Consider the following 26,171-nt stretch of genomic DNA (forward strand, 5'->3'; position numbering starts at 1 on the left):
CCGCTGCCCCAGCCACGAGGGACGTGTCAGAGCTGTGCCCAGTGCCTTTCCTCCTTGACTTTAGGAAAAATTAATGCTGCTTTATAAGCCTGCATTTATTAGCCAACCATTCCGACAATTCTCTGCCCCTCCCATCAACAGTTTGGCTTTCAAGCCTTATTTCTCTACTTGATTAATGGCACACAAAAGGCAAATTGTCTGTAGAGGAATGACATTTTACTTACAAAAACCTGAGTCTTGCATTCGAAGTGGCTCTTAGGAAACACCCCCTGACTGTTTACTCAAGTTAGTTTTGAGATAGTTTCAAGCCTCATTTCTCTACTTGGTTTATGCCACACAAAAGGTAAATTGTCTGTAGAGGATGACATTTTAGTTACAAAACCGCAGTCTTGCATTCCAAGTAGTTCTTAGGAAATACCCCTGACTGTTTACTCTAGTTAGATTTGAGATAGTCCTTTTAAAGCCTTACCAAAAATGTGTCACTACATGAAAAGGAGCAGATGCACAATTGCATTAAAAATACAGTTTAACTGCTCTTTTTTTATTTTCATAGTACTGTCTTGGGCCTTTGATGGACCTATTTCAGGGACAAAAAGTTGCAGTTCACAGCCTAGGCAAAGCTTTATACTTTGCCTGATATGATCAAAAGCCACATGTTTCTCAAATTTTTGCCTCATTATGAGATAATACTGTCAACATTAAGTTTTAAAACTTACCTTACTATGCATTTTAAGAGTTTTCTAAGCTCTCATTAACAAAATTATTATTTCTCTAGTTTATTTCATTTTATAGAACAGCAGAAGTCCTGAATGAGTCAGAGTAAGGCGTTCCTATCTCCAGCCTCCCAATTCCAAGTGTTGCAGGCCCGTTTTTTTTTTTTTTGACTCTGCACCCAGGCCTGAATACTTTTAACATATTATTTGAGAGGCAACAATAAGCACAAAAGTATGAAAGCTTAATAAATCCTCCCCTTCCATCCCACTGCCCAAGAAGCCTCAGCAAGAATGTAACTGAAAATTAAGGAAGGGAGAGTGGAGGGGGGGAAAGATACAAAATACACAGGAAAAAAAGAAATATATTTCCCAGGTGGAACTCCTGGCTTGGGGATGCCTCCACAACAGCAGGCCTTTAAGAATTAGCATTGCTACATAAACCAGTACTACCCAGCCTTTTCTGCACTTGGCTGTGTTCAACGAGGGTTTTGTAGTTCACTGTTTTTTTTGGCAAAGGTTCACATGCTCACAACCTTAAGTAAACATTAAATCCAGTTATGCAGTCCTGATCGTGAACTCTTGTATGCAGGAGCTCCGGGCACCGGGCATGAAAACAACCTGAGTGACATCCACAGCTTCAGTGCAGACCAGGCAACTGCTGACACAAGGCTCCGTGCTTGGAAGAAAGTTATTCCTTCACTTAGGAAGAGTTCAGATGCTTTGTACTTGACTTGCTTCTTTTTTTTTTTTTTTGCCAGCACAATGAAGGAAATGTCCTGCTTCTGCTTGACTTTTTCTTCCTTGTTGGAACAGATGGTGAAGGCTTGCAAATACGTGACTGGTATTTTTTCAGTGACTCATAGCTCAGAGCCACAGGTTTCAGAGGGTGATAAGAAGCTCACCAAGATGGATGTAAGCGTACTTGAGGAGCAGTATGACCATATAAAACAGAAGCAAAAACTGCAACCACACATTATTGTATATAAAACAGGTACGCTTATATTTGTAGGAATAAAAAGGCATATGTAATGTAAAGGTTATTTCTTTAAATCTTTAATAACACCTAGTTTGTTCTTTTTGTGTTCAGCTTCAATAGAGGTAGAAGGAAATTCCTTTTCTGTCATTTTGGGGTTTTATTCGTTTTGCTGAAATGTTGTTTTATATTTATATCAATAAGCTTCATGTCAGTGCAATATTATTACGTATTTGAAACAGATGAACATATCTAAGGTAAGGTTTTACAGGTTTTATATCATTGAAATAAAGTTCTAAACATAAATAGTAACTTTTACAGTAACCATGCTCTTCATGTCTATGATAAGTGTATTTGTGTAACGTATTCTGTAATATTTCTGCTCTCTTGAATGCTTCCATGAAAACTAGCAATTCTGGACCATCTTTCTCTTTTTCTCTTCTCTATCTGTGTAAAGAAAGACCATGGGAAGCAACAGCAAGTACCAAATAACTAGTACAAGTTGGGGTTTTGTTGAAAAATAACTTCAATTAAAAGTCATAGTGGGTAACCAAGATACAAGCCTCAAATAAAAAGTCCTGTTTCGAAAGTATTTTCAGTGCATATTGCTTGGAAAGTGCATACATAGAAAAACAAATAAGAATATGTAATATTCTTACAAAAATAAAATGTTATATTCTTATAAAATAAGAATATGTATCACTCATGTACCTGCCATGTCAAGCAGATTTTATATAAGAAACTTATAATTATTCTGAAGTTTTTAGTTAGACTACTGCTGACAATACCATTCTGATACATTAGCTTTCCAAGTTAAAGTGTTATTGAGAATACTGAGACAACTAATTAAGTTGTCTTCTGAATTTAATTTTAATATAAAACCCATCCTTCATTCATCTCTCATATTATAATTTCGCTCAACAAGTGTAGAACTTAGGTTATTTCATTCTTTACATTTTTCTCTGCATTTTTCAGCAGTTCTAGCATTTGTCTCTGTCAGACTTCATGATCAAAACAATCAGAAAAAAGCATGCAATTATGAACTATGCAACAGATTTGCTTATTCAATATTCTTTCATCCAAATGTTTTGAAATTTTCATATTAAAAGTATTAAAATTGTGAGGAATAAATATATATATATATACAAGCTTATTTTATCAGGTATCAGAAAGCAGCTAACTTGAGGACAAAACAGCCCATTTAATCAGTTTTAGCAAAAAAGTTAGTCCAAGAAAGGGAGCAGAAGCCTTTATTCAGATTGATTCAAATGAAGTTTCAGATATAATGAATGTAATCAGAGTAGATTTTTTGCAAGGTCATTTGAAGATTAAAATATGTAAGAAAGTAAAACTGCACAGTTTCTGGGGCTAAAAAATCCACATACAGATATTTTTATACACATGCACATTCCCCAAAACATTCACAAAACCACATAACCTGCTACACAGAACTTCTATCTTCAAACAAACTGTTGAAAGAATTCATGTCACTGTTAGCAGCAGTCAGAATTTGGACATTTTTTGTTATGCTGAGTTCTCAAGGTCCTAAAAGTTTATCTTCTGCATTCCTGTGGAAGGTGGGAAAACCTGTTACATGGCTCAGCACTTTGCACCTGTTGCATGCATCAGTTTTCAGGAATATATGGAGCAGAAATTAACATTGCCATATCAGGACTGCCCTACACTATCCCAGAATCCCAGGTAAAATTTAGAGAGTAAAATTATGGCTGTGCCGGGAAAGGGGTGACAACAACAGCACCACCACAAACCCCAGCCATGCACACAAACCTCAAAGGCCAGACACAAACCCTGATAGAAGGAGAGCACCTTCAGTCCCTCGTGATCCTAAAAGTCCCTGCCCAAGGTCTTTGTTCTTATCAGTAAAACCCTGCTTTGCTCCTGCCTGGCAGAGAAGCTGTCCTTCCATGTAACCACAGGGATTCTGAGCACTGTAGGTTTGTTGCACCACAATGGTAATCCCAAGTCTTCCACAGGATTTTTACCTTTGTATGTCACTTCCTGTCTGCAGGAGTCATGAAAATGTGGACCTTTAAACAGAACTTATGACTCTCTAACTTCTCTATTTTTTTGACAGAGGGGTTACTAACCAAGAAATCACCTGAAGACAGCTTTGTTCTGTTTCTTTCCCAATACACACAGCTACATTCATGCTTCTGCCCACTCCTGATTATTTGAGAACAAAGACCATGACAAGATTTGAAAGGCGCCAGATAGGGGCTAATACAGCAGTGTATTCATTATTTATTGGCTAAGAAGCTGAAAAACAGTATTTACTTTAGGAATTAAGTGGGAGTATTCAGCACATGCAGTCACAACAGAATAAATACCGGGGCTCTGACTGCAGAAATCTCTTCCAAGTATTTCCCAAGCTAACTTGAGATAAGATTAACTTTTGCCACTCCAGAACCTTAAAAATATCTATTAATGATGACAGCATATGGGCAGATGGTAAACAATTCTGCAACACAACTATAATACACAATTTACATGGAGGGGGAAAAAAAGACAGTTAAACAGAGAGTTCTGTATAATTGCAGCTTTCTTGAGAAGTTTGGACAGTGCTGGAGGTGTGTTAATTCAGCACCCAGTGGTTCAGGACTATCGCATTTCTAACCAAGGTCATTGCTCAATTTTGTGTGCTGCACCTGTAGCCAAGCAAGGAATCAAATCAACCTTGAACTCAAAACCAGTGCACACTATTAAAATTGGACTAGATTTGTCACTCTGAACTTTCCGATCAGCTCAAGACAGATCATAATTATTCTGATGACCAGTTCATAAGGTTCTAGATGTTCTGATGTTGCCTATCAACATCAGCACAGCAAAAAGCACAGATAACACCACAAGAACATGCAAAGTTGCTTCAGTCAGTCTCTCAGTTCTGTTCTCTCTTGGTTTTTCTCTCACATACAGAGAATAAGCCCTGATTTTCACAGCTTGGTGCTACACTGTGCTGCTCTGCAGAACACACAGGGCTCTGATTTGCACGTGGACCTTCTTGTAGCCAGCCAAGCTCAGCTTCATTTCTTGGATGAGGTCCACTCAAAACTTCGATTCTTACTGTTGCATGGTAGAGAACTGTGTTCTTATCTCTCTGAGTGGAGTCACCCTAAGAAATTCTGTTAACACACCTCGCTGTACAGATGGATGCACAAACACACCTGTATCTCAAAGCTCTGCACGTGCCTCAGGCTCCTTTCTCTCGGTAACATGGCACAAGAACCCATGTGGCCTGACATGGTTCTCCCTCCCAGCCACACTGCAAAACAGCTCCTATCAGATCAACCCTTCATGGCCAAGGAGCAGAAAAAGTTCTGTGGTATTGTGCTGGGGTTGTTGTTTCAGCAGTGGGAGCCAAAGGCAGCAGTGAAAGCCCTTAGCAAAATCCATGTTGTTCAGGTTCCTGTACTGCCAGTAAATCAGCTGGGTCTGACATCTCCTGACACTTATTTGTAAAGATGACACAAAAGGCAGCTTTGAAGCAGAGGTTGTGCTGTTGGGTTTCTGTGCAGGCAGCATTCTACTCAAACTAGCTTCATTTCAAATTCAGGGTTACAATCCTTTTAAAACGGTTGTTCAGAGACACTCAAAATATAATCAGCACTCTTCTATGTCTACTTTTCTCCCTTTAATGTGTTTCAGAGCTTATACTGCAACACTATAAGTCAACCCTGCAATAAGGCCAGCATTCTGCACAACTCCTACCTTAAACTTTATTTATACCAACTGAAGTATATTTCCTTAGTGTCAATGGATTATCTTTAGTGTAACAGATCAGTTTCTGTTCATTTTCAAGACACAGAAAACCAGTCATGTCCAGCAATTTGGTGACTGCTACATGCAAGTGAAGTAGCATTAGAATTTCTGACCCTAATATCTTAAACATTTTTAACAGTAACTTTCATAGCTATAGCTTTAGAAATTAACCTACAGGGGTAGAAGAATTTTTAAAAAGGAGACCAGAATCTCTCCAACTGTATACTCTATACCTTTCACAGAGGAAGCAGATTCCTCTAAGTTATCATTCAGATAACACTAGTGTAATAAGCTATTTACACAATTTATACTGACTGGAATAGTAAAATTGTAGTAAAATATTAAAATACAAGGCTATAATGTTAATGATCCCTCATTAAGAAAAAATAAGACATTCATAACTTATTTCATCTGGAAATAATCACAATATTATTAAGTTGTGATACAAACTTCAAACAGTATCAAACAGAACATTTTTGTCTTTCAAATTACAGCACTTGCCAACACACTGAGCAAGTCCCTACTCACCTTAAGAAGTTTTGCTTACAAGCAATTAATTACTGAAAGTCGATTCTCAATCTGTGCTGTTAATGAATCTTAGAGTACCAGTTAGATCAATATTGTCTTGATAAATTTCCATTTTCATTTGACTAAAACTAGGATACCATTTATGACCTCAGAACTGCAAAAGCAAGTATGAAGTAGTTCTACTCTGTAGCCTGGCATCAAAAGAACTTGCACTACCCTCAGCCACTGAAAGAAAGAGCATAGCTAAAATTCATGTTAAAGCTTTTCAGATGGGTTTAGGGTGTAGAAATCATACCCTTGATTTTTGACACCATAGCAACGTGTATAAATGCATTTCTCCTGCAGGTGGACATGAATCTGCTCTGCCAGAATCAATTATCAACCCTGTTCTAATTAATAAGAAAGTTAAAAGATCAAAGTCATATAGAGGAGACGCCCCTGTCAGAAAAGTCACACTGGAGACGATCAGCGGTGGCGACTCAGAAGACGACTTGCTGTGGCGCATCCACCTGGGAACTCACCGCCTAGGACAGGCCCCTGGACAAGGAGATTCCTGCAATCCTTCCCAGTGCAACAGCCCACCATGGAGTTTTGACAACCAGAGACTGATTTCCAAGGGGAATGGCACACCACAGACCAAGGAACATGAAGGAGCAGGTGAACTCTCTGAGCTCAGGCAACTGGGAAGCTCCAGCGTGCTCAACAGCCTCAGCAAAGACAACGGCTGCAACATTTCAAGCTCCTGCCAAAAGCCTCCTCTGAAATCAGCCACTGCAGCACTTTGGGCACATCAGCAGATTTCTGCCACAAAATGCATGCCAGCCTGCAACAAACTGAACTTTTACCCTTTCCCAAATAGGAAAGGACCTAGAATTTCTGAAGCAGCAAGAAGGCTTGGGTTATATGTCTCACAATGAGGACATTCAGTAATACCTAAAACTTAGTCCAAAACTTGACTAAAACTTAAAATAGCAAAGCAGTCTTTCTAATTACACAGATCAACCTGCTTAGGTCTACTACTTTTATTAGCCACAGAAGATTCTGACTATATAATCTTTAATACCTTTATAATTCTTAACATATGATTTCATCATTCACTTTCAAGATATTCAAGATAATTTATGATGTATTTTTTTAATCAATTAATAAAACATCTGCTCATTTCTATTGTTGTAATGAGACTTAGTAAACATAATTCCTTTCTCATACATAAATTTTATCCTAATATATATTTGGTTCCCATCTATCCCCAGTGTTTCATTAGAAAACTAATGAGTTCTCCCCTTCTGCAAGATCTTTAGAGGAAGAAGACTCTCTCTTGCAGGAGCTTTTCAATGTCACAAACAGCATCTATTTATCACCCACTTCTGGCTGCAAGTGTTCAGACAGGTCTCTTTTTCAAAAGTAAGCTTCACAAAAATTGGAGGTGGGAAATGTCTCCCCATTTCATAATGGGTAGCCATGGGATATCATAGTAACTGGTTTTTTTCTTCACAGTAGTTCGGTATTTAAAGAATGATTAAGAAAAAAAAAAGATAAAGCATAGAAATACCTAATAGGTATAACAGGGAAAAATAGTAGATAACAATTAGTCCACATGAAACAAGAAATTACCTGGAAGGAAACACTTCAAAAACTTCATTATCCTTTGATTGCTTTAGGTATCTTAATTAAACACGGACCTTGAAAACCTTGGTTTTAAAGTCAGTGCAGGTTTATGCATGGACTAAGTAACTAACTCCTTTGTAAAGTCTTTCATACAAACACTTTGTCCTGTCCTCAGGCTTCTCTAGAATATTACTGTGCCTTGTACTGACTGGAACTAATTTAGAAAAGGCGTTTTTCCTTTGGAGAATCTTTCAGTTTAATTTCCAAGGACATTATGAAAGAGCATTCTCATTAGTTCATAAGTTTTCATTTGTTAGTGGAGTAGTTTCAGTTATGAGAAAAGTTGCTATACTAACATTTCAAGAGACTGGAATATTGCACACACACAATTGTCTAATGAGAAAATGATGGGTTTTTTTCCTAAAGTAGCTGTAGTGAGAATGAAACAGAAAAATAAGAAAAAAGCCTAAAACTTCAAATACTAGAGAGTCCCACTTCTGAAGGGCACCTGATCTGCAAAACCTTTCCTGTTAACTTCTTCATGTTTGGCCATCATGTGCAGGAGCTTTCATCACTATTACTACAGATGTAGCCAAGTTTCAAGTACTGAAACTTGCCATAAAGCAAGTTTACTCAGAGTTTACCAGTAGGCAACTGACTGATTTATGCACATGGAGGAACGTGGAATCCTGAAATTCTAGTTCAGTGTCTTGTTCACAAGCCCATGATCCCTCTGAGGTTCCCATTTCCAAAGCTGGAACGGGACGCTCATGGTTTGCCTGACTTCCTAACGAAAATGTTAGGTCATTCCTGCATTCTAGAATAAATCATATTGCTGAGCAATTATTTCAGTCACACATAAATAAAATAGAGTAAAATAGAATGAAATCCCTTTGCTGCTGGGACAGCATGCTGCAGGTCAAATGAAAGAATTAGCCCACATGAGTTACTTGTAACTGGTGTTACCCATTAAAAGAAAAGTTTATGTCTTTTACAGGCACCAAAAACATTCCAGGAACAAGCCCCAGCCCCCTGAGGACCTAAAATACAAAACACAGTATTGAGCAGCCCATGTTGTACAGCCAAATCCCTGAAGCCTCACACCCTGCTCCCATTTCAGGACATTTTGGGTACTAGAAGTGACACTGCCTCAACCTGAGGTGGTGTTTAGCACCAGGTTTTCCACACCCCTCATGTATTTCTCCAGCCCAGTCTCTGAACCCAGGTTAATTTTTGACAGTCCCACAACCAGGCAAGACCGTGCTCAGTCCCACTGATGGAGAAATACAAACTCCCACACTAAATTTCACCAGCAACACTGCTAGCCTCAAAAAATATAGAAAAAAACCCCAACCTGCACACTTCTGCCTCATACACACAGGGGTGGCAGATGAGGGGTGGCTGCAGAACACTCAGCCCTAACCCAGCCCCAGCCTCTCCTGGAGGGACAGTCCCTCAGGCAGCCTTGGGGACCCCCACCACGTCCCAGGGATGTGGAGCAGAAGCTCCTGCCTTTATCACAGAACTGAATTCATTAACCAGGGTGCAACAAGACAACAATTACATGACTGAGAGAGACATTATTTATTTCAGAGTTGTACAAGCGTTGGTGTTGGTGGTCTTCACAAATCAAGCGCACCCTCTATCAAAACTTCTTGCTATTTATACATTTTAGCAAACAAAGCCATTATTGTTCATCTGCTACAAGTTAGATAGTTCTTTTCTTAATTAGTATTCTATCTTCTACTGGTTAATTATTCTCTTGCTTCTTATGCTAATAAGCACTTTCTCATCTTTTAGGTCTGTGGATTCCTTGGGTAAGTAGTTGTGATGTGTCCCTGTCAGAATTACCTTTTACCCAGTTGGAGCTGATTTCAGCAGTTACTGAGTCGGTTTTATTTCTTTCTTCCTTATCTTGGGAGCTCTGCCAAATGTCCTTGTGGCCTGTAAATTCTGCATTCTTTGTGTCCACTATCAGTAGTAACTCTTTCTTCCCAAGTTTTGTTAACCTTCCCCAAGGTCCGAGATCATTGAAACATGTCAAGCCCTAAACCTTAACGTGGCAATTCTACCAGCAATTAATTTAATTTTCTAACATCTGGACATCACTTAGAACTTGTAAGTTGCTGTTTCATGGGTTGTATCTCACAGAACCACAGAATGGGTCTGGTTGGAAGGGTCACAGCAGTCATCTGGTCCCATCTCCCTGCTCCAGCAGAGCCAGCCTACAGCACATGGCACAGGATTGTGTCCAGATGGTTCTGGAATATCTCCAGTGAAGGAAACTTCTCAGAATCTCTGGGCAATCTGTTGCAGTGGTTGGTCACTGCTCAGGGAAGAAGTTTTTCCTCATATTCAGATGGAATTTCCTGTGTATCAGTTTCTGCCTGTTGGCTTTTGTCCTGTTGCTGGGCACCACCAAGAAGAGCCTGGTCCATGCTCTGGGCACCCCTCTTTAGGCACTTACACACATTGATGAGGTAAATAAACCTCCTCAGGGACAGGACAAGAGGACAGGGCCTTAAGCAGTGCCAGGGGAGCTTTTGGTTGGGTATTTGGAGAAATGTTTCTATGGAAAGGAAGATGAGCAGTGGAACGGGCAGCTCAGGGAGGCTGTGGAGTCACCGTCCATGGGAGATGTTTAAGGAAAGCCGGGACATGCCTGATTGACATGGCAGTGTTCCGGCATACGCCACACTCGATGGCCTCAGAGCTCTTTTCCAGCCTAACTGCCGCCGTGATTCTGCCATTCCTTTATTTTTCACTAGGCTCGGAAGCACGCAGACACCAGGGCGCACAGCACAGCCGGGCTGAGGGGAGCTCCGAGACGCCGCTCGTCGGGCAGCGAGGGCAGGGCGCGGCCATGGCGAGCGGGGCGCGGCTTCGCGCACGTCACTCCCGTCTCCCCGGGCCTTCCGGGCTGCCGTAGGAGCCGCTCCTGCTCCTCTCCCTCAGGGACCGCGGCCCTCGCCTCCCTCCCTCCCTCCCTCGAAGCACCTCAGGCAGCAGCCGCGTCGGCCCCCGAGCTTCCCCCGGCGGCGGCTGTGCCGAGCCCGCGGGGCGCAGGTGGGTGCCCGGGGCCGGGGCTGTGCTGGCAGCGCCGCGGTGCCAGCGGGGGCCGGCGGTGCCCTGGCTCGGGAGGTGCTGGATGTGCTGCCGGGGAGGGATGAGGATGCCCGGACACCCCGGGATGGGGTGCAGGGATGGGGCTGCCGTCCCTGTGGGTTTGCTCACGGCGCTGCCTCGGTGCTTCCCCTCCGCCAGCTGCGCAGAAGTGTGTCAGAGCTGTGCTTGCCTCCTTTTTAGGGAAAATTGATGTGTCCTGCTTTATTATCAAACCATTCTGGCAATCCCCTGTTCCTTCCGTCAGCAATTTGCCTTTTGAACCTGCTGCATCTTAAGTCACGCATCTAACTTCTCTGCTTGTTTTATTTCACGTATAAGGCAAACTGGCCTTAGAGGGTGACATTTTATTTACAAAAGCTGAGTCTTGCATTCAGAGTGTTTCTGAGGAAATACCTCCGTTGTTTACTCAAATGAGTTTTGAGAAAGTCCCTTTATACTCATATCGAAAGTGAAATTGTATCAGGAGCACTTGTGGCGTTTCATGGCTGATGGAAGAGTAAGTCACAAATGTTTTTGCTATGGATTCTAAGGCCATTTAGTGATGGTGTGATAGAATTTATTATAAATGTTAGAAATGTTACATATAAAATCATAAGGTTTGTGTTTGTGAAAGCAGAAGTTTATTTTTTTAAATAGAGGTTTTGTAATAATGAGTTTGATTGGAGACTACAGTGGTGTTTTCTGTTTTGATAGCTTAATTAGAAATCACAAACTTACTAAGCTATAGTATTGATAAACAGATGAATGACCAATTTATAAATGTCACCTGTACTTCCAGTTCTTAGTCTTAAGAATAGATTGGAATTTTAAATTTTATCTGAGTCACCCAAAACCATGAGTAACTTTTTTTGTAAATGTTAAGTAGAATTAAGTCTATAAATGGGTCTTCAGCATAACTTAAAAGTGGGAAAATGATGGTTACAGACTATTCATAAGAATTCCCTGGTGTGTTTTGGTAAAGGGGGAAAGCTACATTAATAGCTACAGTGCAGTGTTTTGAAAAGTAAGTGATTTTGTCACTTTTAGCTTTGTAAATGCCATTGTTTGCCTTGGCTCTAAAATAATACCAGCCACATCTCAGCAGGAAAAAGAATGTGTGTTTGTCTCTGCTAGTTTTGACAGACACTGTGCAAATTGCAGCCATCCAACTGGAAGGGTTATTAAACCATCCACTTACCCAGTTCATCCCTCTGACTCGTGTTTAGAGGAGATTGTTGTCAGTGCAGCTTCCAGGGAATTCTTTGTAGCTCAGTAAAGCTGGCCTTGAGGTAAGGCTGACCAGTAAACTTACCACATATTGGATATTTGCCTACTTTCTTTTCCCCCTCATAAAGTGTTTTTCTGAGCCAGGAGCAGTTTTTGAAACTGGAGGAACTTTTCCCTTTTTCTCCTGAGAACTGTGTGCCAATAAACAAGGATGAAAGATGGAAACCACTCTGAAAGGAAAGTGAAACTGATTAATTGAATTTCATGGCCACCTTAGTACATGTATGCCACCATTTTAAATGCTTTTCTGTACAATTTAAAGGACATTTTCCATGTGATTCCCAGTGTCCAAGAGCCACAACTCTCCCATGCTTTATCATGCACCTAGAATTTGGTTTTTTCTGTTGAGATCTGTGCACCCACCTTTCCTTGCCCTCTGTGTGCCTTCTCTGCTTTTTGGGGTGTTTGTTTTTTTTCTCAGGGACATGCTGGTTAACTCAGAGTTTCCTACTCTGTCCAAGCTGAATCAGAAGTGGTGAATTGAGCAGCTGCATCCAACAACTGAATTGTCAATTTTGATGTATTGATACTTTCTGCAATCCTTGTTCACGTGAGGGGATAGGAAGAGGTTTAATTTGTCTTAAAATGGCAGAGCTTTTGTAATTTATCCCTACTCCAATCCAAATTTCACCCTCTTTTCAATGACTTTTTCCCCCCCATTTTTTGTCATAGTTTGGCCTCAGTTTCTTCTCTCCACCAAAATGCATGGAATGCCTTTAATACTCATAATTTATTGCAGAATTCCAAAATGTCACTTAGACTTCTTGAAAAGCAGAATATCTTACTACAGGAAAGCTATATATTAAAGGATTGTTTATTTTTCTCTCTTTTCCCTTCCAACCATGCTTTTATTTTAAAAGAATGGCACAAAAGAAGTATTTGATAGCAAAACTGACAAGCTGCTTAAGAGAGGACAAAATTCAGTTATGGAAACCACCATATACAAATGAAAAAAAAGAAGCTGGTGAAGAGATGAAGGTAAATATTTTCTCTGAGTTGATGTCATACATCTTCCATGTCATACTGCTGGTGCATTTTCCCACTTTTTCCCCTCGTTTTCACAGGAGCTTGTACAAAAGTATTCATCCAAGCTGAAAATCAATGAGAATGATACAGAGAATATGCTTGAAGAAATACGGTGTAAAGCAATTGAGCGTGGGACAGGAAATGAGAATTTTAAAGTGACTGGGATTGCAAGACTTGATATATACCTGCCTCGTAGAAAAGTGAGTACCACTGCAGAAGAGTCTGCATAAGTAGCTTTAATTTGAGGTTTGAGTTCTAGATCTGTGTCTATGCAGATATTTTCACTATAACTTTTTCAGGTGTTTTGTGTGAGTGATCTAAGTCAGGTATATAAAAAATGAGGAGTAGGAAATTGCATATTTATTTTCCCAGGTATAGGGAACTGTCATGGCAAAGGAATATATAGTATTGAGGAGTTGAGTAATTTTTCCCTTTAGGATTTAATGGCAAATAATCTTTCAATTAAGAAAAGTAAATGAGATTTAAATGTCTGTTTCAATTTGATTCCTTCTCTAGTAACTGCTTGCATTAGCAATAAAGAACAGATGCATTTTTTCAGCTGTGGAATACCTAAAGTTGATTCAGCATATTAATGTCACTTGAACTTGGAAATGAGAAGCAGGATTTTCTGTTGTGATGATACTCACCTGTTCCCTTCGTAGAATTGTAGAGCCACAGAATCATCAAGGTGGGAAAAGACCTCCAAAATCATCGAGTCCAGTCTTTACCAACCACCCTGTCAACTGAACCATGGCACTCAGTGCCTCTTCCAGTTGTTTTTTGAACACTTCCAGGGATTGAGATTCCACCACCTCCCTGGGCAGCCCATTCCACTGCTCAGCCTTCTAGAGCAGACTCCTAAAAAGCTTCTCCAACAGAGAACTGAATTAAGTTTTGCCCTTCTAAAGTCATGTTTCAACTTCTATTTTCACGTATAAAATACTCCTGTAGTGCAAAATAATTACCTGGGCTAAAGGGTAGAGAGTTTTAAGTGATTGCCATGCAGTTGAAACAACCAAATAGTTTCATAATTCTGCTTTATAGTGCTGCTGGGCAAATAGGGGAATGAATTAATTTAAAATTCCAGTTTATCAAATCTGGGACCAGAGACACTAATAGGAATTAATCATAACTTAGCCAGTCACAGGTGAGTGGCATAATTGCAAAACACAGTTAAGATTGGAGGTGCATAATTAAATTATTTTAAATTGTTAAATTAATTTAAATTGTTTGGTTCTTAATGTAGATTTATTTTATTCTGAATATTCTGCTGTTATAATGCTTATTTTTAGCACTATAGCAACTACAGAACTGGAAATTACTACTATGTATGTCCAGCCATAACCCTCTAAATATGATTGTTATTTGGAAAAGAAATGTTATTGTAGAACAGTAAATTAAGAAAATGTCCAAAGTATCTTGATATTATGCTTTTCCTTCCCTCTTTCTTTTCCCCATCCACTATAATTACTACAGAGCAGGAAAATCCCACTGGAAACCAGTCTGTTCATCACAGGCAAAGAGCTCAGATCCCAGTAAGTGCAATCACCCTTTGTGCTTCTCTCATGAGACACCCCCTGTCATAGAGCAGGATGTATTTTAAAAAATGCAAACAAACCCTTTTTTTTCTTTTTTTTTTTTTTGCTTGATTTAAGCTTTTTCTTAGTATGTATTCTCTGAACAGGATGTCCAGTGTCCCTGTAGGGCAGTTCTTCATGGGAACAGCTGTGGTTCAACATATGGAAAAACAGGAAGAAGATAGTTTTGTATAAATCCCCAGCAAGTACCAGTGTTCCAAATCTGTAATCAGGCAGATCCTCTGAGCAGTGAACATTACCTTCTCTTTCTTTTGTGGTTTTTAAGCCTAAAAAAAATCAGATTCTTTTCTGTTTTGCTTTTTCTGGTTTTGTATCCCAGGTTTTCTCTATAGAGTACATAAAGCTCTCTGATGATGTTATTTTACTTCTAGCAACCTTTTGTAGCAAAAATTTTAAGCCATTTATAAGCACTAGTTTTTAGGTTTTATTGCTTTTTTAACAACAATATTGTATAACCTTACAAATTTATGTTCATGGATGGAATTATTTATTTCACAGGATAGCACAGGAATATGCATTACAAGAAAATGCTGTCAAAATAATTATTAATAAGAAGCAGCTTGATCTGGGTATGTATCTCCAGTTAAAGAGACTTTTATGACTTTTTTTAGTTTTCTGATTCTCAGGAGAAAAATTGCCTTGCAACTCTATTAATTTCAGAAATTTCAAAAAAACAACTGTTATATTTGTCATGTTCTGCTTTACAGGAAATGTATTAAATTATAATAACCCAAATTCTTAAACAGAATTAGATCAATTGAAGGAATACTATAATGAATGTAGAAAATCCCTTTTTCTAGTCCTGAAACACTGGAAATGCAGAAGAGGAGAAACTCTAAATTTCTTCAAAAACCTTATTTCTTAGTAGCAGTTTCAAAGGCTTTTTGTAATGCTTTACCTATGCTCAACCTGTCAGACGTGTGTGAAGTGATGATACAGCTTTTTCTTTGCTGTTGGCCCTGGAATATATCAGAATTAGAACCACAGGACTGAAAGAAGGATTCAGTTCCTATTTCCTCTGTCCTGCACTCTTGTGGTGTATGATCCTGGACATGTTTTTATTGCAGTTTTTGCCTGAAGATCAATAAACTGAAATAGAAATAATGGTATTTTTTAATGTTTTGGAAAAAAAAAAAAAAAAACAAGGAAAGAAAAATACCAGTCACTTCAAAAGCACTTTTAAGATGCAAGTCTGATTCTTAATTTTGCTGACTAGGTCAGTAATTTTTAGGGGCTTTGGCTGAGTTCTCAAGTCTTGCAATTTCACTAGTTCAGTAGTTGCATTGTATTAATCACACTCTGTTTTGCAGGTAAAACCCTTGAAGACCAGGGTGTCACACACAATGCAAAAGTGATGGTGCTTCAACTGGAACAGAGTGATGAGGAAACCAAAAGAAAAGTTCAGGAGGAAGAGCTTCAGTGTAAGAAAGAAAAAGAAATAAATGACAAGATGCAAAGAACTAAGAAAGGTTTGGAAATTCTAGCAGAGAGAGGTAAGTGGGCTTGTTGGCTTGGGGGAGAGGTGGGTGTTCATTAATTTTTGTGTATCATAAATCACATTCTTAGAGACCTTTCAACATGGAAGAGTGCCTATACCATGGCTGAATATCAGTTCACACTTTTTTAGGTTTCTGCCTACTTGAAAACTGGATTTTAAGTTGGCTGAAACTTTTTTCCCCACCCTTTTTACACAACTAGAATGCTACAAAAAACTTTGGCACATCGAGAAGGATATAATATGAATCAACTGTTTAATTGGCACTTGGCAGTTAAGGGACTGATGACTTGTGAGAAGCTTTATATTTATTGTAGACAAAAGCACAGTGGCATAATGTGTTTTAGGTCACTAAACACTTTTTTTTTTGTAGTTTAGCTATGGCTGTGTGTAACCATGGTTTCATTGTGCAGAGCAGCTCAGTTGTCACTGTCATGTGCAACACGGCTGTTGTGTTCTCATTCCCTTGGATGTTGATTCCTGGCAACTGTGGATTAAGTTAAAGAGATATAGTTAATTTAACAGTAATAATTCTTCAAAATGAGGTTATGTTTGTGAAATGCAGTGCTTGATGGTGAGTTTAAATCACTTCTCTATTCTATTGTTTCACAATTCCACAAGCAAGGAACTCTAAAGCTGAGCAGGTAACGAATTCCTGCCAAATGCCAGAACACCCAAACAAAGCTTCAAGGCTGGTGACTTTTGGTCACAATATCAGATTTTGAACACGACAGAAGTGCTTGCTTTTTTTGGACTTAGGGGGTAGTTTAGACCTCAGATTCTGAATCCTGAGTTGGGTCTCTTTATGGTTTTTGCCACTGTCAGTTACAGACAATGCCAGAGTAAAGAGGAGAGTCTGTTGTAATGGGCTCCCAGGCTGAAGGTTCTGTGAAAAGTGTAGTAAGGGTTTGACAATCCTTTTGTTTCACTTGACAGAAACTGCAGGGCAGAAGCTTTTAATCTCAACTCTTCTTTAACTGTCTTTTGTCTACAAAAAGTCATCTTTTCATTGTAAATCGAATGGAAGTGAAAATAAAATTGGTAGTTTGATAACAAGCATTAAAGATGTGAGAAAGGAAAATACTGAGCTGTATTTTTTCCAGCTTTATCAACTGTGTTCAGTTGTGTTTTAAGTACTCTGTGCTTGAGTTGATAAATCATTTCAAATGCTATGCAAAATGCAGATGTTTTGTCTTCTGCAATAAAACCTTTATCAGTCAAAGAACTTTCAATATTGTGTCTAAATTTCTGCATGCACAAGGCCTTTTCCACAGTGAGCTTTCTAGAAGTTCCTCATATTTACCTGGCCAGAGCCACTGTTGATTGGCATATCCAGAAAAACACACATGCAGCCTTTATATGTAATTCTGATTTTTTTTTTCATTTGCATTTTTGTTTAACAACATACTTATTAAAATAATCTTATGGCAGCAGAGCTGCTCACTTGAATATGGTGTTTAAAATTTAAACTTTTTTATATTTTTCAGAAGAGTACTTGGATCCAGACTCTGTCCCATATCTAGATATAGCTAATCAGACTGGAAGGTCAATTCAGATTCCTCCTCAAGCTAAAAAAGTAGGTGAAAGTATCTTACAATGCCACTAAGGTAGCTCTTTAAAGCTTAATCTGTGAAATATTTAAAATATGGGATTGAAATACAGCCAGACTTTCTGGGGATTTAAAACTGGGCCCACTAGATGTTTGTTTAATGCAAATAATTTTGAAATATAATTGCAGTAGAACTCTATAGTGGGGAATATTTCAGTCATCTGGACACAAGCTGTGATTGCTGATCTCATTGCAGGTCTAATCTTGCACTGACCCCTGTGTGGTCCATATCTTACTTTGGAGTTTAAGACAGACTTTAATTTTGTTGATCTTAGTGCCTATTATAAATATTAGGTGTCCTAGAAAGGCATGAAAGTAACTTGTTCCTTATTTCCATTTGGAAGGTTGATGAGTCACTCTAAATTTGACTCTGTTAAAAAAGAGTCTGTTTTTAGATATTTTTCACTGTCCCCTTTCAAACTTCAATTTGTTCATAATTCAAGAAATTGTCACATTCTCCACTGAAAATACCTTCGGCTGAGTGCAAGTATTGAGGTACAGAAGGAGTGACACACCTGATGTTGGCCACTGAAGCAGAAGAATAGTGAGAGGTGCTGCCTTTCAGGATTATTAGATTTTCTGACGATAAATAAAATTTTTACAAATACTTGGAATTATACCCAGTAACAAAAATGTGAAGAAATGAGCCAGTGTGTTCCAACTGCTGCTCCAGCCTCTCCTGAGTCCTGCTGTGATTCCTGCATCACCTGGAGTCTCTGGGAGATGGGGATGAAACTGTCCATTCTCACAGTGCATGCTGTTCTGATGAAATGTTGAACATAAAGTATCCAGTGTTCAAGTGAATGAGATTTCATCAGTATTGATCAAGGATCAGAGGAAATACTGCAGGTTGTTTCTATCCACAATTATTATTACATTTTCGTTTGTTATACTGCAGGAGTATTTTCCTGACACATTCAAATTTTAATTTTCAGTTCTGAGGTTTTTCAGGAGGTGAACTTTTAGGTTTTGCAAGATAACTGTGATAGCAAAACAAAACAAGTCTGGTGCTGTTAGGAAGTGCAGCACCCAGAAAAATGCTGAGCTTTGCATCACTCACCATTGAAAATCTCTCTGGGGTTGCATACTTAAAGTAAGCTTGGTGCAGCATTTCATGTGCCAGTAACATCCATTGCTTTTAACTAGGCAATATCTGACATTATCAGGTGGGAGAAAAGTGTGAAGCAGTGTGAAATACCAGTTCTGTAAGACCAGTGCTACAGTATTTTTCTAGGAAGAGCAAGGACTCTGATGGATTACCTGGATATTTCCTTTTAGCTCTTTGAGACTTTTGGCTGCACCTCCACAAATCAATCTGTTTTTCTAGGCACTTGTGTTGGCAATGGGTTACCACGAGAAGGGCAGAGCATTAATGAAGAAGAAAGAATATGAAATAGCACTTCCATATTTGTTGGATGCTGATAAACACTTCTGGTAAGAACATTTTGAGTCCTTGTGTCTCCCTTTACTGTCAGCCCATAAAGGAACAGCACAGCCTCTGCCTGTGCATATAAATCAGGGCCAGTTTTGCCTGGGATTGCTTCACACCCCCTCTTGCAGATGGGAAACAGCAGATAAAACTCTGACTTGCAGTGACAGGTGGCTTCATGTAGAACAGCTGAAACAGATACTGCCACTGGGCAAGTTAATCTTTCATAACAACATAAACAGAAACTGTCAATATTCATGTACCAGGTTATAAATTGCATTAGCTTGAGAGACATTCATGGATATTCGTTTGCAGTTGCTCCTGTGAAGTAATAATTTCTTGTAAAAGGTGGAGCAGATAGCTGAGGTCAGTAGCCATATCAGGGCTTCTGCAAGTAAATTAGTTTCCTATCAGCTGTCAGAGCCCTAAATTGCTCTTCTGAGACCCCAAAAGTAATACTGTCCCTGTCTGTTTCTCATTTGTGTGGGCGTGCAAGGAGACTGGCACTGTCCTCAGCATATTCACGTGCACAGAGGCAGTTTCTCAGTCATCCCAAAGATTACACAGGGTTTAATTCCATTATGCTTTTAGAGATGCCATATTAAACAGTAGCCACAGCTCATTTTGTTACTGTAATGCTTTAAGGTGTGACCTTGGCATCAGTCCTGTGTGTCAGGGAATGGACTGGGGGAATCAGCATTTTGATTCCTGTTCCCCTGGCATCAGTTTGATGCCTCAGATACAAAGAGTTCGTTTTCTCCAACATGAGTCTGCACACTTCTAATGTTGTTTTATGGATGTTAAAAAGTGGTGGGGGGGACATGACAAAAAAAAAAAAACCCTCTCCGAAAAAAAATAAAAATTGTTTTATTTTCCAGTGAGTGTAGCACAGAGCTGCTGAACACGGTTGATAATTATGCAGTGCTGCAGCTGGACATAGTGTGGTGCTACTTCCGTCTGGAGCAGCTGGACTGCCTGGATGATGCAGAGAAGAAGCTGTCTACAGCACAGAGATGCTTCCAGAGGTGCTATGGGGAAAACCACGAAAGGCTTATTGACATCAAAGTATGCTGGGTTTGATTTAATTAGGGTGGGATTTTTTCTACATGCATTCAGTTACTGTTCAAGTATTGCAAGACTGGCTTTTAGAAGCTTTAAGTTTTCCTGTGTATCGTTAGCCTGTCATCTGGTTCTGTAATTGTCAGCACAGGGAAAACATTGGGTCTGGCAAAAAGGTCATGGAAAACCTGTATTTATATGCACAGACATCATCAGGGGTTTAGGTGTGGTGCTTTATCTGCACACTGAGTGTCACAAAGCCCTGACTGTGTCTTCTCTAAATGTGTAGTGTTCTATTCATAATGAACTGGTGTTCTACCACATGCTTCTACCTACATGATCCCCCCTCCTTCTTTAAACAATTCCCTAGGGAAGCTATGGTCGTGAGAAGGTTTTATTTCTACGGCTTTACCTCCTTCAAGGGATTGGGCACTACCACAGTGGCAGAGAAAAGGAGGCTGCAGAGTACATTCAGAAGGTAAGACACCTTTAGGTGAAACTGGAGTCCTTCCCTCCAGCCCCTCCGTTTGGGTTCCATCTTGCACCTGTTCTTTGCTTACTCAAAGAAACAGGAAGGCATTTTTCGTTTGTATTAACAGTGTAAGTGGTGTCATTTTGTTCTTCCCATATCCAGGCGTCGTCTTTGTACGGAGAGCTGTCCATAGATCCTGATAAAGTGGATCGCCTGTCACTCCTGGGATTCTCGGAACAGGAAGCTCGCCTTGCCCTGCGAGCATGCCACGGGAATGTGGAGCATGCTGCCAACCTAATCACCAACAGGAGAGAGGTAAGGGCAGTGAAAGCATTAAATCACAGATCACCTGAGCTGGGGTGTCCATGAGATGTGTGTTGTGTGACCAGAGCAGTGTGGTGCCAGGTTAAGGACTTGAATTATCCCGCTCCAGCACTGTTGGTCTAGCTGACAGTTGGACATGTTGGTACAAGTTTGAAACCAAAACTTAATGCACTAACAAGGGAAGCTCTGTCCCAAAACAGATGGAACGAGCGTGCCAAAGACCTGTGGTTGTACTACAGAGGCACATGAGAAGGCTTTGCACCAGTGTTTGCTACTCAGCAGTGATATGGGAGTAAACCACCAGGACCAAGCTGTCACTCCCAGGCTTGGCTGCCCCCTATTGTGGCTTTTTTTTTTTTTTTTTGGTGCTAGAGTGAGTGAAGACAGTGCTGTCCAGATCTGAAGTGATGTTTGGTAAGCTGAGGAGGCACTTCTAGACTTCAGACATTGAAGTGTGGACAGAAAAGCCAACTGGCTGAGGGAAGGCTGAACAGAATTCCCTGGCTCCCTGCCCACTTCTGACTGTCTGTCCTTGGCAAGTCTTGTCTTGTGGGCCCATCTGCCAAACGGGTTTGTCACTTACCACACAGGGCCTGGAATAGCTGTGATGGCACCAGATCCGATCTGCAGAGCGGAAATGGGGCGACAGGGCTGGCTCATGGAAATGCAGCTTTATTTAGGAACGAGTGTCTGGCAGCACAGTCTGTATTTACAAAAAAAAAAAAAAAGCCTCTTCCTCAAGAGATTCAAACTTGAAGCAAAAAAAACCAAGAAACCCTACATGCACAGGCTATGTGTTAAAGCATTCCCATGCACAGTGAGCTTTGCAGTGTCTGTGCTCTTGCAGGAAAAGGCACAGATCAGGAGGGAGGAGAGAGCTAAAAGGCGGCGGCGACTGGAAGACATCAATACCCTGAAAAGTATGGGCTACCCAGAGAGAGCTGCTCAGGTGGCTCTTCAAAAGACACAAGGAAACCTCGACCAAGCCTTTAAGGTAAGTGATTTTTCAGTAGAAGTAGTGTTTTACAAAAGAAATTTGGTTGGGGGTTTATTTTTACTGTTTAGCAGATTCATTTTTTAGTTCATAGCTACCTTTTCTGAACTGTAATGACTGAACTTGCACTTCTTGACCCAATAAATCAGGTATTACTTAAGTTGGTTGAAGTTTGCTTATATCGTCAGTTGGGCTGCATACACAACCATGTTGAGGACTGTAGCTCTGTTGCACTATTCTGATCTCTGTCTGTTTTCTTGCAGTTTATTCTTGACAATCCTGAGTTACTCTTGGAAGATGATGATGATGATTCTGTGTCCATGGACCAGTTTCAGGTTTCCCAAGAAAGTATTGAGCAAGTAAGCTAGACCACTTGCTTTCTTGTGAGTTGATTGTCTTGTTTCTGAGTTCTGCTTGCAAAGACAGCAAATCTTCCTTAAGTAAAGCTGTACAAATACTCTTTGACCCATGTCACAGGCTGTCACACTCCAGGGTCTGGCATCCACTCCTCATGGTGAAGTCACTTGGGCTAACATGTAATTCGTGTGTACTTCCTGCCCATTGCACCAACCTGCCATGCCTGGATGTGGAGGGAGAGTATGTGCACCGTAATGCTCTGTCCCAAAAAATGCAGCAAATAAGAAATTTATTCAAGTCTCTAAACTCTGCAGTACACAAGGGAAAGACTTGGAATGTGTATTTCTCATGGCAGGCTGTCTGACAAGCTCGTCAGTAGTTAGAGTGGCTGTGTAATTGATGTCAGGCAAGAAAACTGTGTTGCCTAGGAAAAGTAAATAGCACATGCACCCCCCTGATACATTAGAGTCCTTTGAAGTTTCCTTTTGAAAACAGAAAAATAATTGGTCTGGTACTAGACAAGAGGCTCTTGATCCTGCTCAACATCCCCATGCCTTTAATAGGTCACTGCCCTGTTGTTAACTGTTCCAGTAAACCAGAGTCAGAGTCCTGGAATTCCTGGCATGCAGTACTTTTCTCTGTGTGAGAGGATGACTGTCAGATTCCTGTCAGACCCTGGTGTCAGATGAGCTTGGATTTCCCCAGAATTTCTGTATTAATTCCTTTTTCCCCCTCCTGCAGCTGACGTACATGGGTTTCAGCCGTGAGTCGGCAGAGCAAGCTTTAAAGGTCTTTAAAGGGAACATCCACGTGGCTTCCCAAACCCTTGCTCATTATGGGGGAGTTCTTCCCCCTTCACTGCTGCTGTCTTCAGAAGGGTCCAGTCCATCAGAGGAATCCACTTCTTCCAAAGACCTGCTCACAGAGTCTGCAGGTGAGAATGTTGCATCCAGCAGGGTGGGAAGGGAAGGCAAGGCTGTGTTGGCTTTTGTAGGAAATAGTTAAGCCATTTCTGCTGAAATAGTGACATAGGGCTCCAGTAATGCCTCAGGCTGTTTTTATTGGGAACACAGTTACAGGAAGGCAGCTGTTGTTCCCTGCAGTGACAGCCACAAAGGGACCCGAGGAGACAGGTACCAGCTGCAGGCAGGTGCAGCCCAGGAGAAAAGGTGACACTCAGGGTGTCCTGGGCAGGGCTAAGGAGTTTATTCCAGATCCGTGCTCTGCAGGTGGCTGACCTGCCTCCAGACTCCTTCATCGTGTCCCTTGCAGGATAGAACCATAATCAATAATTTTCCACTTAACAAAGAAGAAACTTGCACATAGTTTTTCCCTCTATATTTGTCAGAGCTGTAGTGATCCCTGCTGTATAATTAAAGGCTTTCCTACGCCACATTTAAATAATAAGGACAAATGGCCATCCTGCCTGGTCCTTTGCAGAGTAATTTTAAGAGGTGGCTGTGCAGGGAGGGGCTGGCAGAGCAGCCATGCTGGTGAAACAGGGTGAGCACCAACTTCTTTCAATAGTGAATTCACTGCTGCTGCTTTTTATTGGAAGGTTCCTCTAGTTCACCAACAGATGAAGACATGGAGACTGATGCAGTCAATGAAATCCTAGAGGATATTCCTGAACATGAAGAGGATTATCTGGATTTAACACTCGAGGAAGAGGAACAGATAATTCATGAATACTTATCCTATATACAAGTACCGCAGCACTAAATCCCATTAAATCTACTTCAGTTATATGTATTTACCTTGTCAAATTGAGTTTGGATTATAAATGCACCTTCAGCTTATCTCTTATTAAGGGCCTTGAATTTCGTTAAAGTATAGTTGAAATACTTAATTCCTGCTTATTTGTAACTCTGCTTAAAGCCTACATTTGTGATACATTGTAATTTATTGTCATAGAAAAATAGAAACATTTATTTTCAGAAGAAAATTTAATAGAACTAAAGTATATTTTTATTGTTAAATAAGTTAACTCAGTAGAGAAGCATTTCTATACCATTTTAAAATACCAGCTTTAAAAGAAAAACATGAGTTTGTAAATGAGAAACCTTAGCTCATGAGGCTGTAGAGGTGTATCAGCTTCCCAACTTTTCTTCTGAAAGATTTCTAACAGAAGTTAATGTATCTGTTGTGCATGGGTTTATACCGTGTTCTGCTTGTCCCTTCCTGCAGGTGTTACACAGGCAATAAAGGTAACTGTGCTGCTTCTGCCTTCGGTGAGAGACCTCTGTGCTTTGTTAAAACTTTGGGAACTGCCTGGCAGGGCCCCGTCCTGGGTCTGGGGGAAGCGATGTACTGGAATTTCCTTTTATAACTAAATAGCCACTTTCCCCAAGCAGCTCCATTTAACCTCTGCAGGTGTGTGGCTTTAGGTTGATGGATTTCCAGGGGATTACAGGATTTTCTGCAGTCAGCTGTTGAACAGAGCTTGGTTCAGAAGCTGTCTCAGTAGTTGTGTCCAGCTCCAGCATTCTGAAGAAGCGTTTGGGGATTTCTGTGGTTTTATAACATCCCATTTCCTGCCGTGTAAGCGCTCCTGCGCGCCGGGAACAGACATTCCTCTGCCTGGCAGCTTTGCTCGGACGTGCTTTATTCGTTTTCCATGACTGCACGCTCTCGGCAGAGGGAGCCCAGGCCCCGTCTGGAGCCGGTGGGAGCAGGGAAGCGGCCGCGCTCTCCACTTCCAGCCAGAACATCAACGCTCCGTGTGGTGACAGCGTCTCCTTAGCCGGCACTTACCGGCCGGGAAATGAGGGCGTGAACTCCCTGCGCTGCAGGGAGCAGGGCCGGGGCTGCGGAATGACTGCTCAGCTCCAGCGCAGAGACTGAACGGGCTGCAGCACAGCAATGGGTTTTACAGCCATTCCCTCAGCCAAACACAGCAAAAAGCAGGCAGTGATTACACCGTTAAGGAATTGTTTGTATTTCGTTCTTCCCTATCAAGGCAAGTGCTATAAAAATTGATTGGCTTTGTATCTCTGCCCTGCAAGCTGAAGGATTTCCAAAGCCAGCAGTATGAGTTTCTGAGGGAAAACCAGCCCCAGCACCCATTATATCCTGTTTCTTTACAGGCCAGCACTGAGGAACCCCTGGACAAAATGCAGAGCAAAAACAGAATAGAGAAAAGAGTTTAGAATTGAAAATATACAAGTCATGGATGCAGTTACAACAAGAAAGAGGTGGAAATACTAATTTACTCCTCCCTTCCCAAACCTGGCATCCTGGCATTGGCTGCCAGCCCCTGGGCATGCACTGAAGGCAGCATTGAGCTGCACATGCAGCAATGCTCTTTGAAGTGGCTTGCACAGTAAACTGGAAGCAAGAACTTCAGAAGGGAAGGTTTGTCCTTGGGGAATTTAAAATTAGCATCATAACATGCAGTGCTTGTCAGAGCGGCCATTCATCAATGATGTAACTCTGCCAGCACAGTTGTAAGTGATCAGTAGAGCAGGAGCCATTGGCTGAAAGCTGTAAGTTAATTTTGACCGTGCATTTGGAGGCACTGAGATATGTTTAGCAACAGGCCGAAGTGGTAATGACTCATTAATTCCATTTTTTGAGATCTCTCTCTGCTGACTGCCTGTGCAGCTGCTGTGTGCCCAGTTTGGCTCTTGTGTCATATACTGTGTGTGAAGTTTAAAACACAGAATACAGCCCAGGTGGTCTGGGGAGCACCATCCAGCTCCTAAATGCCTCCTACTTAGTGTTGTCCTCAGAAGGAAAATACAAACTGTCATCTGCATGGCAAGCCAGCACCAGCTTAGTGACATGTGCCACTGAGCCCTAATGCCCAGCCTGAGAG

At 40.8% G+C, this 26,171-nt stretch overlaps 2 protein-coding genes across 3 annotated transcripts; both read left to right on the forward strand.

Moving 5' to 3' along the window:
* The first annotated feature begins 1,233 nt into the window (after nt 1–1,233).
* Nucleotides 1,234–7,156, forward strand: C1H9orf152 (chromosome 1 C9orf152 homolog). The gene is made up of 2 exons (XM_014873768.2): nt 1,234–1,704; nt 6,337–7,156. Exons 1-2 carry the CDS (start codon nt 1,476–1,478, stop codon nt 6,906–6,908), a joined length of 801 nt encoding a protein of 266 aa, XP_014729254.2. The 5' UTR covers nt 1,234–1,475; the 3' UTR covers nt 6,909–7,156.
* A 3,191-nt stretch (nt 7,157–10,347) lies between these two features.
* Nucleotides 10,348–24,580, forward strand: NUB1 (negative regulator of ubiquitin like proteins 1). 2 transcript variants are annotated; one of them, XM_014873737.2, is made up of 15 exons: nt 10,348–10,665; nt 12,852–12,969; nt 13,056–13,217; nt 14,494–14,552; nt 15,114–15,184; nt 15,926–16,108; nt 17,598–17,686; nt 19,047–19,153; nt 20,027–20,213; nt 20,578–20,685; nt 20,842–20,994; nt 21,851–21,997; nt 22,261–22,356; nt 23,096–23,288; nt 23,913–24,580. In XM_014873737.2, exons 2-15 carry the CDS (start codon nt 12,853–12,855, stop codon nt 24,074–24,076), a joined length of 1,836 nt encoding a protein of 611 aa, XP_014729223.1. In that variant the 5' UTR covers nt 10,348–10,665; nt 12,852; the 3' UTR covers nt 24,077–24,580. The 2 variants fall into 2 exon arrangements, with proteins under 2 accessions (XP_014729223.1, XP_014729222.1); XM_014873736.2 differs by lacking the exon at nt 10,348–10,665 and adding an exon at nt 10,968–11,221.
* The last annotated feature ends 1,591 nt before the right edge of the window (nt 24,581–26,171 follow it).

The sequence above is a fragment of the Sturnus vulgaris genome, chromosome 1 (genome assembly GCF_052056855.1).
Source record: "Sturnus vulgaris isolate bStuVul1 chromosome 1, bStuVul1.hap1, whole genome shotgun sequence".
Lineage (NCBI taxonomy): Eukaryota > Metazoa > Chordata > Aves > Passeriformes > Sturnidae > Sturnus > Sturnus vulgaris.